The sequence below is a fragment of the Gymnodraco acuticeps genome, unplaced genomic scaffold (genome assembly GCF_902827175.1).
Source record: "Gymnodraco acuticeps unplaced genomic scaffold, fGymAcu1.1, whole genome shotgun sequence".
Taxonomy (NCBI): Eukaryota; Metazoa; Chordata; class Actinopteri; order Perciformes; family Bathydraconidae; genus Gymnodraco; species Gymnodraco acuticeps.
The window spans coordinates 1,826,226-1,844,679 of record NW_022990966.1 but is presented as its reverse complement, the minus strand read 5'-3'; the positions used below and the strand labels follow the sequence as shown (position 1 = coordinate 1,844,679).

At 40.9% G+C, this 18,454-nt stretch overlaps 2 protein-coding genes across 3 annotated transcripts; both read left to right on the top strand.

Moving 5' to 3' along the window:
* The first annotated feature begins 2,515 nt into the window (after nt 1–2,515).
* Nucleotides 2,516–10,995, top strand: LOC117558876 (cell surface glycoprotein 1-like). Its single transcript, XM_034235348.1, has 5 exons — nt 2,516–2,854; nt 5,142–5,264; nt 5,531–5,711; nt 6,889–7,577; nt 8,216–10,995. Exons 2-5 carry the CDS (start codon nt 5,142–5,144, stop codon nt 8,927–8,929), a joined length of 1,707 nt encoding a protein of 568 aa, XP_034091239.1. The 5' UTR covers nt 2,516–2,854; the 3' UTR covers nt 8,930–10,995.
* Nucleotides 10,996–11,333: 338 nt separating this feature from the next.
* Nucleotides 11,334–17,782, top strand: pank2 (pantothenate kinase 2). 2 transcript variants are annotated; one of them, XM_034235470.1, is made up of 7 exons: nt 11,334–11,719; nt 12,188–12,540; nt 13,061–13,314; nt 14,248–14,391; nt 14,814–14,937; nt 15,535–15,660; nt 15,756–17,782. In XM_034235470.1, the coding sequence occupies exons 1-7, from the start codon at nt 11,506–11,508 to the stop codon at nt 15,804–15,806; spliced, it is 1,266 nt and encodes a 421-aa protein (XP_034091361.1). In that variant the 5' UTR covers nt 11,334–11,505; the 3' UTR covers nt 15,807–17,782. The 2 variants fall into 2 exon arrangements, with proteins under 2 accessions (XP_034091361.1, XP_034091360.1); XM_034235469.1 differs by having other exon boundaries at nt 14,248–14,424.
* Nucleotides 17,783–18,454: the final 672 nt, after the last annotated feature.

Genomic DNA, 18,454 nt, shown 5'->3' with positions numbered 1-18,454 from the left:
CACCCACACACTAACCTCCTTTTCCCCTCTCTCTCCAAGTGAGGTTCTTACCCTCATTACCTCTGCCCGCCCTACCACCTGTCCTCTGGACCCCATCCCTTCAAACCTCCTTCAGACTATCGCTCCTGATATTCTACCGTTTCTCACCCATTTCATCAACACTTCTGGTCACTTTCCAAACAGTCTCAAGGAGGCAAGAGTAAACCCTCTCCTAAAGAAACCCACTCTCAACCCGTCAGATGTTATAAACTACAGGCCTGTCTCTCTCCTCCCTCCTTCCTGTCTAAATCACTTGAACGCGCTGTCTTTAAACAACTCTCCTGTTATCTCCATCAGAACATCCTTCTGGATCCGCACCAGTCTGGTTTCAAGGCAGGTCACTCCACAGAAACTGCTCTCATTGCTGTCACTGAGGAACTGCACACTGCCAAAACTGCATCCCTCTCCTCTGTCATCATCCTGTTGGACCTGTCTGCTGCATTTGACACGGTGAATCATCAGATCCTCCTTCGCACTCTCCAAAAACTTGGAGTTTCAGGCTCTGCACTTTCCCTCCTCACCTCATACCTCAAAGACCGTACCTACAGGGTGACTTGGAGAGGGTCTGAGTCCGACCCTTGTCAATTAACTACAGGGGTCCCTCAGGGCTCTGTTCTTGGTCCCCTCCTCTTCTCCCTGTACACAAACTCGCTCGGATCAGTCATTAGCCCGCATGGTTTTTCATACCACTGCTACGCTGACGACACCCAATTAATTCTGTCCTTTCCCCGCTCAGAGACCCAGGTCGTCACACGCATCTCTGCTTGTCTAGCTGACATCTCTCAGTGGATGTCTGCTCATCACCTCAAGCTCAACCTTGACAAGACTGAGCTGCTCTTCCTTCCGGGAAAAGATTGTCCCACTCTTGACCTAACAATCAACATCGGCACCTCAGTTGTTTCCCCGACTCAGACTGCAAGGAATCTGGGTGTGACCCTAGATAACAACCTGTCCTTTACTGCAAACATCGCTGCTACAACCCGTTGCTGCAGATACACGCTTTACAACATCAGGAAGATACGTCCCCAGCTGACACAGAAAGCGACGCAGGTTCTGGTCCAGGCTCTCGTCATCTCACGCCTAGACTACTGCAACTCCCTCCTGGCTGGTCTACCTGCATGTGCCATCCGACCTCTGCAACCTTCCTAAATTTTCCCACACCACTCCGCTCCTCCGCTCCCTTCACTGGCTTCCGGTAACTGCTAGAATCCACTTCAAGACACTGGTACTTGCTTACCATGCTGCGAAGGGATCTGGCCCTTCGTACATCCAGGACATGGTTAAACCGTACACCCCAGCGCGTGCACTACGCTCTGCATCAGCCAAACGACTCGCTGCACCCTCGCTGCGAGGGGGACCCAAGTTCCCATCAGCAAAAACACGTGGGTTTGCTATCCTGGCTCCAAGATGGTGGAATGAGCTCCCCATTGACATCAGGACAGCAGATAGCTTGCACATCTTCCGGCGCAAACTGAAAACTCATCTCTTTCGACTCCACTTCGAGCGATAGATTTATTAACAAAGCACTTATATACTAATAAAGGACTGGCTTATCTAAAGCCAGTTGAGTAGCACTTGAAATGTTTGGCTCTATGAAACCTGATGTACTTATATGATTCTGTTTTCTTCAAGGTTGTGTCTTCCTGGTCGAATGTACTTATTGTAAGTCGCTTTGGATAAAAGCGTCAGCTAAATGCAATGTAATGTAATGTAATGTCATTAATTACAAGTATGTTGTTAAGTTGGGCCGTGTATTATTATTTTACCGTTGAATGAAGTTTGCCCTAGTAAACAAAAAACAAACATATCCATTTATTTTACATTGATGTAGTCCTCACCATCAAGTAACTGGTGCTCCTTTTAATGTAGTTTATTGTGTATCAAGTTTTATGTAGATGTGGTTACTTTATCAATTTAATAGCAGATATAGCACAAGACATATTTCAACATTTTGAACGCAAAAAGGTAGGCACAGCATTTTCTGTGCTAGACTAACATTTCACCACTGCCTGCTTTAATGCACTGGATTGCCTGTTGTTGAATACCAGCTTTATTACAATTTTGAAATACAAATGAACTAATCCTATTTTTGTGAAATGTATGTATTTAACAGTTGATTACCCTGAATTTTAAGTATAATTCAACTGAAAAACCAATATAAAAAAATAATCGTTTTATTTCGATTAGCCTATGTTGTTTTCATAATCGTTGCAAGCCAAAATCGTAATTGCGATTAAAATACGATTAATTGAGCTGTGTGTGTGTGTGTGTGTGTGTGTGTGTGTGTGTGTGTGTGTGTGTGTGTGTGTGTGTGTGTGTGTGTGTGTGTGTGTGTGTGTGTGTGTGTGTGTGTGTGTGTGTGTGTGTGTGTGTGTGTGTGTGTGTGTGTGTGTGTGTGTGTGTGTGTGTGTGTGTGTGTGTGTGTGTGTGTGTGTGTGTGTGTGTGTGTGTGTGTGTGTGTGTGTGTGTGTGTGTGTGTGTGTGTGTGTGTGTGTGTGTGTGAGAGAGTGTGAGGATTAGGATCAGGATCAGGGATTAAAGACAGATGTCAACCAGAAATCCAATCCAATTCTGCGGTCATCCCCGCACATCACGGTCAAGATTAAGCACGCCCCGCCTTCTCTACAGTTTGACCTCAATCCTATTGGTCCATTCTTTGATCGACGGTGCTCTTGTCCAATAGGAATCGATAACGGGGAGTTCGAGGGTAACCTCTGCGCAGATGTGTGTGAAGGAGACAACGCAGTTTTTAGTGTGAGAGCAGGAATAGTTTTTGCGAGGGAGTCACATACTGCCGAGCACCACAACTAGAAAGGTGAGCACTTTATTACGATTAATTAAACTGAATGTAATGTTTAATTCCGTGTAAATGTTGTTTAATTAATGTCAATAAAGTTAACTCAGGAAACATCAGTGACATCAGTTTGGTTGTGTCGTATTAATCAGCTGCCAACTTTTAAATGCTACCGTTAATTCATGTTGCTATCTTAATTGCACGATATTTTATGTATTACAGGCAAACATTTGTCCCTAATGGTCATTTTTGTTGTTGTTCAGGCAGGTTCTTTGTCTATCTAATCTTTTTAGTTAACTGTTTTATCCATAAAAAGGTTAAAAGAGTATATTTCACGACATATTTCAGTAATAAACAGGCAGGAATCTGTCTCTAATCGTTCCTGTTTGAGCAAAGGCTCTTTATTTTTATTTGTAATCTTCTTAGTCCTTTGTTTTACCACTAAATACCGCTGATAAAGTATATTTCACGAAATATATCAATATTTTACAGGCATATTTTAGTCTTTAACGTCCTGCCAGTTTTATGCACAGTCTATATATTTCCTCTCCAATTGTTAAGTCACGTGCTTTAATCCAAATACATGCCTGACAAAGTATATATTACACTATATTGTAGTTATTTAAAGGCAGATATCAGTCACTTCATCCTTTTGGTTTGTGTACAGGCTCTTTTAATTATTTCTAATCTTCTTAGTCAATTGTCTCACCCATAAATAGGCGTTAAAATATATCTGTCGCAATACATCTCAATATTTTACAGGCAGATATAAGTCACTGTCTTCCTCGTTGTTTTTGTAAAGGCGCTTTTAATTCTTAGCAATATTGTTAATCAGATTCCATATTAAAAAAAGGCTTGATAAAACATTTTCACCATATATTTGTCATTTTATAAACCAGATATAAGTCACAACCATCCTTGTTTCATGTTAGCTGCCCTTTTAATCACTCTCAATCTTCTTATGTAGACATTTAACAAAACAAATGTTCATGATGTTTCAGTTATAACCGGCATACCACTATGTCACTATGGTCATTGTTGTAAGTGTGCAGCTTTTTAATCCCTTGATCTTGCATAGTCATTTGTTCCTCATGCCAATATGTAGATCTAATATATCTGCTCTCACTTTTTGTCACTCTTGTTAGTTTTTCCCTACTTGCAAGCTTTGTCAGACTCAAATAAAACGTTCTATAATAATAACTTGGATTTCTATAGCGCCTTTCATGATACCCAAGGTCGCTTAATGCATGAAATGTGACCCACCGTCTTGGGAAGGCAAAGATACTGCCAAGTAAAGTGCCTGTCATGTCCTGCCAGTATGGTTAGAGGTCATTCATTGGGCTCAGCTTAGCATAACTCACCCTCCTGTCAAGGTGCTTTCTTTTCTTCTCTCACACCACCTTCCTTGTTAATCTGCAATCTCTCATCAGTTTACACTTAGATGCCTGTAATATTCCATTTACAGTAAGGCCTGAACACAACGGTAATGGCATTTAAAGACAGTCAACTGTGTGTTTGTGTGTGTGTCAGGTAAACCCTGGCCTATGAGGGCTAATGATACAGGGAGAAAGACTTTGCTCTTTGGTTCCTTCCTGTGACATTTATTCCAGACTGCTGCTGCTCTCCCACGTTTACACTAAACTTGAACGTACTGCTCTGTTTGACCTGGCCAGAGATGAACAGATAATCCTGTGAAAACGTTCCCCATGACTTGAACCTGTCAACAGATTAGTTCAGCTGACTGTTTATATACCAACAAAGTGAAGGTTTTATGGTGTATCGGACACAGACAGCTTGATTTGACCCTGAAAAGGACATGGTGACTTTTGAGAAGACTACGCTGCACATTTGAAGTTTGATATTTGGACCAAGGGTGATTAATCAGTGACTAGTCAGGGCCTGTGCAACTTCTTACAGTAGTACTGCAGACAGCTGCAACCTTGAGAATAGGGACTGCTGTCCTCCCACTGAAACGAAAGGAAGCAGAGTTTTTATGTTTCCCGTGAACTGTAAGGGAATTTTTCTTTTTACCACTAATGCTGCAGGGTGGCTGATCTCCACTTTCACTTTCGGTTTCATCGAGTAAAAACCCTGTACTGTAAGTGTGCATGAAATCATTGCAGACAAAAAAGATTTCCTAAGACTTTTTTTGGGTACTTTCACATGTCATACATATGCCTTGCCAACTGAAGTACAACCTTGCAAAATTGCAATGTAAAGAAAAGGCGTGGGACTTTAGAGGGGGAAAAAGATGGAAATTGAAGTCTTTACTATCTCTTTGTCTTTTTTCTATTTTCTAATTTCACAGATGTCATTTGCCAGTGACAAGCTGTACAATGGGTATCTGCGGCGGAATATGCCGACCATTGTGAGCAGGGTGAAAGTGAGAGAAGTAATGATCCACCTGCCTTGCTTGACTTCTCACGACAGGGTAAGTTTGAACTGACGCTAGAGCTGTGAGGGATCAAATCTCCAAAATATGGTCGTCAAATGTTTTTAATTGGCATTGAAAAGGATGTTTACATTTGTTTATTGTAGGATGGGATATTGACAGGGATATTGATAGATTTTAATATCATTAATGACAGGAATATTTCTTTGTGAATAATAAACTTCTCAGAATATTATCAGCAAGTCACCAACAAGAAGCTGATTAATTGATGTATGTGTTTTTTTTTTATGTAATCTAAATTTTAGGAAAACATTGAGGCAAAAAGAGAGGTTCGTGGGAACTATGACGGCATGGTGCTTCTGCTGGACTGTCTGAAGAGAAGAGAAAACTGGCCCGAGCAGTTAATCGAAGCACTCGAGGCGTGTGAGCAGCCAATTTTAGCAGCTGGGATTAGAACAGAATACGACACTCTGCGAGGCACCAGCAGTAAGTCTTTAAGTCAAGTACCTAGAACTGTGTATTAGTAGTAGTAGTAGTATTCGTTTATTAGTCTCCAAGGGGAAAATGGGTTGCAGCACATCACAGAGGCATTTAAAAAAGTTAAGACAATACATCACTGACAACAACATAGACACAGATAAAACAAACAGACATAAGAAAACCAGATATCGGCAGACATGACAAGGGGCCTAGGCCCTCATTTGCAAAATAGGGGGACAGGGCCAGACCAGCTGGGTAAACAGTGCGTCCTAGCCATCATTTATTCAGGAGTTTGATGGCTTGTGGGACGAAAGACAGCCTAGATCTGTTCTTTTTGAAATAAGGGGCACGATATCTCTGCCCGGATGGCAACAGTTCAAAGTAAGAGGCAAGAGGGTGCCTCAGGTCACTCACAATATTGTGTGCCAGTTTTAAAACTCTGTCCTTATATAAGCATTCTATATTAGCAAATGAGATTCCTGTCAATTTACTGGACAATGTTATGGCCCTCCTGACCGACTTTTTCTGTGCCTCAGTTGCGTTGCCGAACCAGCATATAATGCCGAAGGAGAGCACACTTTCGATAAAAGCATGATAAAACATCTTCACCATTCTGTTGCCGACATTAAAAGACAATAATTTACGTAAAAAAAACATTCTTTGTTGAGCACGACACCAAGATACTTGTACTCAGTGACACATTGAATGGGCTCACTATTTAATAAAAGAGTAGGGTTGGGCGATTGTGCTATTCTAAAATCAATTTCCATCTCCTTTGTTTTAATGTGTGGAGTTATGCAATTATCGACGAGAAGTTGTGAGTTCAAAAGATATTACTACAGCCAAGGGGCATCTTTAAGCATTAGATGTACCGTATATCTTATACAGCCAATACAGTAAATCTTACCCTGAGAATTTAAGAGGTTTATTTCAGTCCTACACAACTACAGAGTTATCTTTGATGGTCGCTGTTTTGCTTCAACTGTAAAAATAGTGTATAAAGCTGTGAACTGTTCATGCAGGGGCCAGAAATGTGCAGGATAGATGTGTATCATCAAATGCAACACACAGTGTCTATAAGAGATAATACGAGTCTGTCATTGAGTGTCCTGGGCTATGATATTGTGTATTTGAAAAAGGATTCAAAATGGATTTGATTACGTCATAATTTTCTTTGGCCTAGATTCCAACCCCAGCCCTCCTCCAACAGCTGTCGTCAGGGCACACGTGCATCCAGCACCATCTGCCAGTCATCTGTCCACCACAGAGAGCGGTGCAAACAGTCAGGCTGCTGCTGCTGCTGCTCTGCCAGCTGAAGCACCAGCTCCTGCAGAGCCACTTGCCCAGGCCTCACCCTCTCTGGAAATCCCTGTGCAGCCACAAGCCCCCCCGAGTGCAGAAGCCAAAGTTCCTGAGGTGGTTTCCCCTCCACAGCCAACTCAGGGTGAAGTGGAACCCCCTCCATCAACCCCTCCTCCTGAGAGCAACTCTCACCAGGAGCCGGTGGAAAACTGTGAATCCGACATCGAGGATGTCTCCGGTGATGATGCTGCTATCCCCGATCAGGTGAGCGCAGGAAACAGCGAGGTATTGATCGACACTGTGGCCCCTCCGCAACCACCTGCTGAGGAGCTGGAAACAGAAACTCCATCCATGCAAGATCCTGTCGAAACAAGAACAACAACCTCCACGGAGATCAGTCCTCCACAGAGTCCCTCTCCATCTCAGATGAACTCGGATGTGACCGATGGATCCTCTTTCCTCACTTTAACCCCAGAGAGGCCTCCGGTCCAGGACACCACCCCCCCTGTGGACATGAAACCTGCTCCTGTCCTGCTGCCTGAAGAGACGTCTGAGCCGCCTGCGACACAGGTGAATACCAAAATAAATGATTTTTTTTTTAAAAAGTATGTAGGTAAAGTATGACGTAATTTGTTTATGGAACAAGGTTGCATTATTTGAGCTTTACTATAAAGGCATCGACCAATCACGTTGTGTGTTACAGATTACAAGGCTGCAAACTTTATTGTTCCTTTCAACATTGAAAAAGGCAGCACATACCAGATCCTTCACAATAAAAGCCCAAGACATATACAGTACACTGCGTAACTGTTTACAAGAGGGGACTTCAGAGCATTTTGCTAAAGGGAATTCAATATAATTTTCTGCAGATTTATGTGAACCTTTTATTGAATAAGTGTTGCAATTGTTGCTATTTCCCATTCCTGCCGTAATAAATAGGTGTTATGTTAAATGTTTGCAGAAAAGTATTCATAATGTAAAAGTGATACGTGAAAAGCTACATTTTGTCGGCAGCATTTTAATACAAATGAGAGGAATTGTATACAAGGCCTTCAATCATTTCTTACCTCTGTGGAGCTTATGATGTTGAGTTTTTGTTTAACAGTGAATCAGAGATGGATACATTCATTTAAACTTTGAACATATTGTCTACACAGATTTTAAAAAACAACAACTAAATTGACATGTAACATGATTGTCTCCTGCAGGTTATTGAAAGCAGCCCGCAGACAGAAACTGAAGCTGCCACCTCCCCCCTGCCGGTTGCTGCAGAGACGGACTCCTCTATCTGTGATGACAGCTCTGTGTGTCTGAGCAAACCTGGCCCACTCCTCAGCATCCACCCGCAACAAGATGCTATCCCTGCTATCCCTGAACAAAGAGAGCCGGTGCAGCTCTATTCGGGGAATAGTGAGCGTCTGGAAATCAGCAATGCTGCACCAGAAGCTGTGACCTCTTCCCTCCTCCCCGCATGCTCCACCACTGTGAATACCGCACTGCCATGCCAGGAGAACGGCATCGCTCCTAACCACAGCGAACCGGAGGAAAACCACTACGAGTCTCCCTGTGAGAGTTTGGATATGCAAGTGCTGGAGAATGTCGTGCATATATCCGAGGAGCCGTCTATCCTTGACCTAGACGGCCAAAGCTCAATACCACGAGCTCAAATCATGAATGGTGACGCAGCCAAAGAGATCACCCCTGCGCCACCAGTATCCACCAACACTGGTGATACTGTATTGAGTGTAAACACCCCCTCTGGTGAGAACTGCCTCCCTTCTGAGCCCACACCTGCTGATATCTCCCCAGAGCCGAAGACGCTGCAGAATCCAGAGAAGAAATCGAATAATACTAAGTACATTCTGACAGCTGCAGGAGTGGGCGCCTGTGCCCTGGTGATGGCGTGGAGGTTTAAGAATTAAGTGGATTGAATACCTTTTTAAAGGAGGGGAAGCTTAGGCTTTAAGGCTTTTTAAAAGAGGATCTCAAGGTTATGGTGCCTTATTGTAGTCAGTGAACTGAAAGGGTGCTAGGCAGCTGTGTCATAATTACCTTTAGTAATAATAGCTGACTTGCCAGACCTTTGATCATGTCATTAATTACAAGTATGTTGTTAAGTTGGGCCATGTATTATTATTTTACTGTTGAATGAAGTTTGCCCTAGTAAACAAAAACCAAATCTACCCTTTTTATTCTAGTTTGGGAACTTCATGGAAATGGGTTCTTAGATTATTTATTCATGTGCCGCAAAGTTTGTAAAGAGACACTTGTGCTGTGTATTAATTATATACATATTTGTGTGTCTGATGCACTTTTAAGATAAGACTGTTGGCTATCATCCAGGGAAGATAAGTGTACCAAGGACCTTAAACTACTGGATCTTGACTGTGGAAAAAAGAGTGCTCTGTAAACGATGGCTAGTGCACTGTGTATTTATTTGTACATATATAGAGATTATAAAGGTATCCAATTATGTATCTGAGGAAAATGTGATGTCAAAAACATTCCAAAGCAATGTCTGCTTAAAAACGATGGCACTGCTTCAAAGTGAGTTTTCTTTAATGGCCCCGTCCTGTTTCTTTTTGAGCCAGGGATTAAGACGACTTGATGTTCCCCAAAACGCACATTCATTTCCAGCTTTACCCAGTCCAATCACACAACTTCGTGAGAGCCAACACATCATTAGATGGAAGGTATTAACCTTGAGCTATCATGTTGTTAGCTGCATATTTAACTGGGTTTTAAATGTTCACTTTTGTGGTTAGGGTAATTTCTTCTGTTATCGGACCCCTTTTTATGGCTTATGTCAAGGTTGTAGTTCTGGACAATCAATGACGAACGCATAAGGCGTTGATTGTGATTGTACATCCTTGCAAGAAAAACTAGGGGATTGTGATCAGTGTATACCTAAATAGGTTTTACACTGGAGCCAAGATACACCTCAAAGTGCTGCAAGGCAAACAATAGAGCTAAAGCTTCTTTTTCAATCGTAGAGTACTTCAACTGATGTTTGTTACTGTAAAATGTCGGGAGAAGTAACTCACGGGGTGATCAATGGCCTGTGCATCTTCTTGTAGAAGAACAGCCCCTGCCCCAACTCCACTGGCATCGACCTTGAGCTTGAATGGCTTCGAAAAGTCTGGTGCAGAAAGAACAGGAGTGCAACACAGATTACTTTTAAGGCTCTCAAATGACTGTTGACACTCACCGGACCAAACGAAAGGTTTTGAGGGACTGGTCAACGTAGTGAGTGGGGCCACCACCGAGGATACGTTCCTGCAGAAACGGCGATAGTACCCTGCCATTCCTAGGAAGCGGCGAAGTTCCCTCCTGGTGGATGGCACTGGGAGGGAGGCAATTGCCCTGATCTTTGAATCAGCAGGGCACACCTGCCCTCGACCAACCTGCTGACCAAGGTAGAGAACGGTACCTTTTCCAAACTCACATTTGGCAAGGTTAAGCAATATGCAGCCGACAAGCATTTCAAAACTTCTCTTAAGGTAGACATGTGGCTAGCCCAGTCATTAGAATAGACAACAATGTCGTCCAGATATGCCTTATAGTTTGGAACATGTCCCAATACACGATTTACAAGCCTCTGAAAGAAGAAATTCTTCAGAAGAAATTAGCATAACCACAAAAATGTTTTAAACAAAGTTGTAAGCTTCATGGCCATCATCTGGTGTAAATGTTTGAGATGAGAATTTATTTTTCCAAAGTTGTTCCTCTATTTTAAAAATAAAGTTTGAGAAGAGATTTTATTGTAAATAGCATTGTTAATATAAGAAATGTTAGGGGGAAAATAAATCATGTTTTTGCACATTTTATCAGGGTATTTGAGCTGCAAAGATGCTTAAATGTATTCACTATGGAAAACATGTCAATTGTAATCTCAGTTTACGGTTTATCAAAACAATGTAAAGACTGTCTCTGGATTCCCACTTGGCAATTATACCAATAAACCTGAAATAAAACAAATATTTGTTGAGTGTGCATGTTGATTTCACAGAAAAAATAGCACAGATTTATTTTAAGTCCACAATAACTTTTTGGGACTAATGTCACATAGAACAGTTATTATTATACATAAATAATAAACTACCAACATTAAGAGAGCTTCTATATAAATAAAATATAAAAAATAAAATATAGCTATACATATGGTGCTTGTTTTGATTTTCATGCATTCTGAAAAACAACAAAATCTGTTTTTTTAATGTGAAAAACTAAAGACAAATGTGACACCAGCCTCCTTTTGCGAACTGACTTGCTAACTCGCATTCTGATTGGTTCTGGCGTCTTTCAATCAAACGTCCGACCCCGCCCACCCCCGGCTTGACAGCGAGAATAAAAAAGGACATGTACACACGGCCGTTATAACGACACAGCTACTTAGCTAGCTAATTAGCTAGGGCCTAGACTTCATTGTCCACATAAATCATTGACATTTAATCGTTTTATTTATCATCAGTATGTATGTAGTGATTTAGTCATTTTGATGGCGTCCAATGGCCACCAAGGCGACGATGAAAGTATCGACGAAGGCGAAACGCCCACGAAGCAGCCGCGGTCCGACAGGGAGATGCCCGGGTGTTTCAGAAATGAGCCCGACAATGAGGCAGCATCGCCCGCAGGAAGAGCCACATCCCAGCGGCAGACCTCCAACTCGACGGCGAGGCTTCGGAGCGACTCGGTGAAGAAAACAAGGCCGCGTAGGTGTTACCGTTACTAGCATGGGCTTAGTGTATTTACTGGGGATTGCATCGTATTCATTAAAAGGCGTAGCCCACAAAAGACAGTCAATAATAATTGAGATTTAAAATGAAGACGTATATACATAAAGCGTATTTAAAATGTATTGTAAATGTGTTGATATTGGTGAGAAGATTTTAGAACTGACAACAGTCTTTGTAGTACAATGTAATATCTGAGGTGTAGTGGCAGTGAATAGCCAGGGTCTATTTTGCAACAAGATGGCGTTCACGGTACACACTGTACTTCTGCCTCTATGGATGAAGCTGCTTTTCCTTATGTCGTTCAACAATCATACATCACCTCTATTTGTGACTACTGTCAATAAGCATTTAAATATGAAAGATATTATATTATGCAATGTTAAATAAAATGAATATTGTGAGTGATTTTTTTTGTTGTTGCATTGATTATCTCACATAATGCAGCATTTCCCTGGTTTGGGATGGACATTGGAGGCACTCTGGTGAAGCTGGTCTACTTTGAGCCCAAAGACATCACAGCAGAGGAGGAGCAGGAAGAGGTGGAGAACCTGAAGAGCATCAGGCGCTACCTCACCTCTAACATTGCCTATGGTAAAACTGGCATTAGGGACGTGCACCTGGAGCTGCAGGACCTGACGCTGTGCGGCAGGAAAGGCAACCTGCACTTCATCCGTTTCCCCACGCATGACCTGCCGGCCTTCCTGCAGATGGCCCGCAGCAAGCACTTCTCCAGCCTCCACACCACCCTCTGCGCCACGGGAGGGGGGGCGTACAAGTTTGAGGCGGATTTCCGCACGGTGGGTCCATGCAGGTGTTCTCCCCTGTTTGCTTTTACAGGCTGAATTGTGGAGATTGACAGGAAGGAAAGAGGAGAGAAAATAGTGAAGTCATATTGAACATATTTATAGCATGTGATGGGAATGCGTGTGATTCTTACTGAACAGAATTTGATGAAGAGCACCTAAATACAACTTTTAAAGATATAATGCAATTTTGGCACTAATAACAAGGACAAAGACAGCATGCATATCCTCATGAATTTAGCATTAGGCTACCATTGTTTTCCCGTAAGTACTGTGATAAACATCAATTCTCTAATAAGGACAAATTAAACTGTGATAACACTAAGATTAATCAGAATTGTGGCACTAAAGGTTCCTTCAAGTATTTTTATAAAAATGGTGAGGCATATTTCAATTGAATTTTAGTGAAGGTTCCTGCTTTCCCTCCTCCCTGCGTCAAACCTTCCTCTGTGTTCTCCAGACCACCTCCCCCTCAGTGATGTTATCTATGTTCTTTTACCCTCTCAAATAAAAGATGGCGGACCTGCAGCTTCACAAGCTGGATGAGCTGGACTGTTTGATCCGGGGGGTTTTGTACATCGACTCGGTGGTGTCCAGCGGACCCTCGGAGTGCTACTACTTTGAAAACCCCACTGACCCAGAACGCTGCATCCAGAAGCCCTACACACTGGAGAACCCCTATCCTCTGCTGCTGGTCAACATAGGCTCCGGGGTCAGCATCCTGGCCGTCTACTCTGAGACCAACTACAAACGAGTTACAGGGACCAGGTAATTATCAGCCATGAAGATGTAAGACCTTTAAACATCAGGGGGGTAATGATCAAAAGTCATAAAAATACAAAAAATGAACTATTCCTAGAGGGTGTACAGGGTCTGCAGGGGTATGCTAATATAAATACATATAATAATTATGTGAAATTTAGTCAAATACCACATTTATTTTTGTATTCACACATATTACCCAAATCTATAACAGACAGCCAAAAACAACTGTTAGTTGGAGTAATAATGTACAACTATTATATCAATAAGAAAATAGTGAAAAATGTCTTAAAATATAAGTAATAACAATAAAAAGAAGTAAGGTAAGACAACAATAAAGAGAGAAAAATTGCATGGATTAAAAGATGGGAGAAGGAAAAATTAATTACAAAAACACCATACAATTCCTGATGAGTGCAACTCATTAAAGATGACATTGAGACACTAGATGGCGCACTCCCCCTCCCCTTGCTTCATGTCAAAGTACTGTGGCTGCTAGTTCAATGCAAAACTTGAATATTACGTGTCTGTGTAGATTCCCAGTAGGATAACTCGGAAACCTTAGTTTTGGCTTACCGGCCCAGTAGAAATGTGTCTTCCTCAAAGTTACTTTTTCAGTCCTCAAAGCGCCTTTAGCTCACTCCAACGATAATGTCTTCAAAGAAAAACCTAACTTATAATTCCAAGTGTAGTTGCAGCATTTTTTTAGACATCTGCCACCCAACAACTTCCCTTCACTTAACTGTTTGCTTGTGAGTTGAAACAAAATAGTTCTGTGTTAGTTGGATTTTGTGTGAGAAATGTCCCTTTTCCCCTACATTTTAGACTAAAATTGAGACCTTACAATCCCTAGACAATCCAGACTGGTGTATTTTACATTTATAGAATATACACATTTACAATTTGATTCTCCCCCTGTTAATCTGTATGGTGTCACAGCCTCGGTGGTGGGACCTTCCTGGGTCTGTGTTGCCTGCTGACTGGCTGCTCATCTTTCGAGGAAGCTCTAGCAATGGCCTCTGAAGGGGAGAGCACCAAAGTGGACAAGCTGGTCCGAGACATCTACGGAGGAGACTATGAGAGGTTTGGGCTGCCGGGCTGGGCTGTAGCCTCAAGGTGCGGTTTACAGCAGCTTTTTACTCTAGGTCAAAAGCCTATTTTTGGTGAAATCAATCAAAAGCACAGTCTCTGCTTTAATAAAACAGAAACCAGTAAAGTGCTACATTTACTATACTTTCTATCGCAATTAATTGACCAAAAAATGGACAGAACGCACAAAAAACACAAATGTAAAGACACATTTCACTCACACAGACATCTTGATATCATTGTCTTTTGGCCACAATATGAAATTGTGATGGTCCTACTCCCAAAAAAAAAAATATATATATTTGCTCTGAATCTTGTTTTCGGGATTCACTGTTTGATGTATAACTTTGTTAAAGTTTGAACAGACTTTAGCATTTTTATTTATCTAAAATAATGCTTGTCTTTTGATTTGATAGTTTTGGTAACATGGTGTCCAAAGAGAAGAGGGAGACGGTGTCCAAAGAGGACCTGGCCAGAGCAACACTAGTCAGCATCACCAATAACATCGGCTCCATCACCAGGATGTGTGCTCTCAATGAGGTTAGTAGCTAATTCACTGTATATGCTGCAGAGTATTTCATTTGCATCTGAGTTTTGAATGGCAAAATAGTTCAGGTCGGATGGACGAATGTCAAGATACAATGGAGAGGGGAAAGATTTACTTTCGATGAACATGTCTGAAAACATCAGTTCTCCTCCAGTGTCCCTGCTGGGCTTTCCTCTTTGCGTTCAGCCTCTTTACGGTGCTGCCTTGTGACGTCTTGATCAAGCAGCATTGTACAGGGCTATGAAGGCGTAGAGGACGTACGCTGCATTATCAACATGTATTTAAAACACAAACAATAATTAATCAGATGTGTCTATTGTTCCAGTTGTTTTGCTATCAAAGTAGCATGTCTCACATACACCCCCTTCATCTGGAGTAAAATAAATTGCTTTACAAATGAGATAAAAATGCTTTAAGTTAATATAAAATGAGGAGAGAGTGTGTGGGCTTCTGATTACAGAGCAGAAATGGTAACTTCCTCAACAGAGAAACAAAGCCAGAGATTGTCATGTAGATAACATAACAGTGTTCATAAAATAAGCTTGCCTATTAACCAAGATATTTTATCCCCATTCTCTTGCCTAATTAAGAACATAGAGAGAGTGGTGTTTGTGGGAAACTTCCTGAGAGTGAACACCCTCTCTATGAAGCTGCTGGCCTACGCCATGGACTACTGGTCTAAAGGACAACTGAAGGCGCTCTTCCTGCAGCATGAGGTAAATAACTCAACCCTTTATTTCACTATAAATGTACTTTTTTGCTTTATGGGCGTAATGATTTCTGAATCAATGTTCTTTTTTGTGTATTTCAGGGTTACTTCGGAGCAGTTGGAGCCCTGTTGGAGCTTCTGCATCCGTCCTAATCCGTCCGAATTATATCCAAAGAAGCACTTGTCAGTCTGCTGGTAGAACATTAGCACTTTAAACCGTCCAGAATTGATCACACAGTGGGATGTTATGCCAGCCAGCAGCCAGTTACTGGTACATTTTGGTTGTGAAAGGCAAAGGTCCTATTTTGTTCCCATAAATCAAGCTGGTTTTGTAAAATGCTAAAACAACTCAGGATAAAAGCACCACGGTTGCCTGAAATTCTTCGATTAAAACCTAAGCGTCACATAGTATAGTCTTGTTGGCTGCACTTACCCCTCGGTGGGTTACTGGCCAGGTTTATTTTACCCTACTTTGGTACCAGGTGCATGGTTGAACGATTGTGTATACGTTTATATAATGGGTGGTAGAACCGAAATCACAGGGGAAAAAAGCACAATTAATTGTTTATATCCTAAATGTGTTGTTTAATTGATCAGTCTAAAAAGGTAGAAAGATACCTACGTCTCCTAAATAAAATATGACGTCTTTCAAATACTTTATTAGATATTTGGTTTATTATCATATAAGACCAAAAAGTGCTAAAAAATATTCATATTTCAGAAACTGGAACTAGGATTATTTTTGTGACCATCATGTTGCAGATTATTATTGACTAACCCTTTCAGCTCTTCATACCAGTAGTTATAAATACCAAAATATAGGTAGTCAAACAAAGACTGGGACAATATCTTGGTTTTGTGATGATTGAACTATAGTCAAACACTAACTACCACTAACTTAGTCAACTGATATGTTTTGTGTGCTGTAACATGTCTGTCACGCAAAATATTGTCTTGATAATACTCCCATTAACTTGCTATTCTTTTAGTAAAGATGAAGAAAAGCACTGAAAATAATTTACAACCATTTATTATTAGTCCTTTATGTTTTGGAGTATTTACTTATCTCACCAATAGGACTTTAAATGCGGTTGTGTATGAACAATTATTGTTTTTCTCGTTGGATAATTTACTAAATAATTGATGAAAAAACACAATTTCATCAGATGTACTCTTGAATGGAGATGTTAACTGTTACCGTTATAGAAATGATGAGTCCTTTGAACATATTTCCTGAATTAGATTTCAATACAGTTTTCTAAAGTTTGTTTACCTAGTTCTTTTACTTTGAGCTTTGTTTTGCAAAGAAATCTGGACAATCATTTTTGGGGTTAGAAAGACTGGACCCTATGGTATAGATTTAAGTCTCATTCTTACCCCAAACAACTCCCCTGCTGAAGTGCCCTTGAGCCACTGCATCCTGCTCTTTGTAGAGAGAGAAATCAAAGCAATTGAAAATATATTGATACTGAGGTAAAATCAGGGCATTTTATTCCTGTGTAATCCTTAGATTTAATTTTAAAAAAGAGGTTATTTTAATGCAGAAACGTAAAGCATCCCTCCAATGGAGGATTTAGGTCCTGTAACCCTAAACAATGTTTTTCTTGGTTTAGTACGTATGTGCTTAAATATTCATGTTTTGACTTATATGTATGTTTTGGGAAGGCTTCCCAAAGCTTTTGTTTTTCAAGAGGTATTTAAAGGTTGATCTTAACATGTTCAAGATTTAGTCTCTGATTGTCCTATTATTTCATGTAATGCTTTCCGTCCAATTTTGATGTCATCTGTTTGTTATATTGGTCTATTGCTGGATAACAGGGATTACGTTGAATCATAATCTACCTAAAGAGAGTTTTTCAGCTGTAAGTTTTCTAGGTATGAACGTTGTGACAGTTTATATAGTAAATGAATGTTAATTTAAGTGCCTTTAATGTTTTAGTATCATGCATAAAATATTTTTAGCAGCAGGATTTAAACAATGCAAACTGGGTCGTTGTTCTCTAGGTTTTCCTATTTGATTGCTTTACATTCGTACTATTACATTGAAAAGAAAACGTACTATTTTTGTAACGAGTCATAATACATTTCTTACTGGGTTGTCTCTATTAAAAACAAACTTTTCTAATCTTTGTGAGAACTGATGGTGTTTTTCTTGAAGAACATACATTATTAGAAGCAAAATATTCTTAAAATCAGAAAAATAAAAGGACAATATGTGCTGCTGGTAAAAAAAAATACATTATAAATGAATTATATTTGCTATTAATCTGAATCTGCTAAATCAGGGGTGGGGAACCTCCGGCCCCCGGGCCGTATACGGCCCGCGAGACCATTTGGTTTGGCCCTCGAGGTAATTTATAAACACACGCAAAAAAATTAAAGAAATCTAGACCGCTAAATAATTAAACAAGTGAGTGCCTGTTTTTCCTGGCAACGGTCATGGTCCTTGAACACAACACGAGCCTAACGTGTCATCACGTGGTATATGTCTCGTCTGACAGGGGTGCAGTGCTGACGGAGAGCACCAGAACGCCGCTCCGGGACTTCAAAAAAATTGCAGTACCCATAAGTCCGTACACATACTGCAGTTTTTGCGTGGCTGTGTCTTAGTTGTAAGCCCAGTGGCGATCTGTCATTCTGATCATACAGTCAATAACTTTGTTGTTATTAGCATCTGGTTAGCTAGCTATGCTAACGAATATAAGAAGCTTTTTCTCCAACCAGTGAGGTAAAGGCACATCTTTATATGATCATTATAGTTATCATAAAACAAGATAATAAAGTAAACAGGTATAAAATAC

Excerpts from the sequence above, each read along its gene's own strand:
- LOC117558876 (XM_034235348.1), top strand. The coding sequence starts at position 5,142 with ATGTCATTTGCCAGTGACAAGCTGTACAATGGGTATCTGCGGCGGAAT. Across the intron at positions 5,712-6,888 it reads CACTCTGCGAGGCACCAGCA|ATTCCAACCCCAGCCCTCCT; the intron begins GTAAGTCTTTAA and ends TCTTTGGCCTAG. Across the intron at positions 7,578-8,215 it reads CTGAGCCGCCTGCGACACAG|GTTATTGAAAGCAGCCCGCA; the intron begins GTGAATACCAAA and ends TGTCTCCTGCAG.
- pank2 (XM_034235469.1), top strand. The coding sequence starts at position 11,506 with ATGGCGTCCAATGGCCACCAAGGCGACGATGAAAGTATCGACGAAGGC. Across the intron at positions 11,720-12,187 it reads GGTGAAGAAAACAAGGCCGC|CATTTCCCTGGTTTGGGATG; the intron begins GTAGGTGTTACC and ends CACATAATGCAG. Across the intron at positions 15,661-15,755 it reads CGCTCTTCCTGCAGCATGAG|GGTTACTTCGGAGCAGTTGG; the intron begins GTAAATAACTCA and ends TGTGTATTTCAG.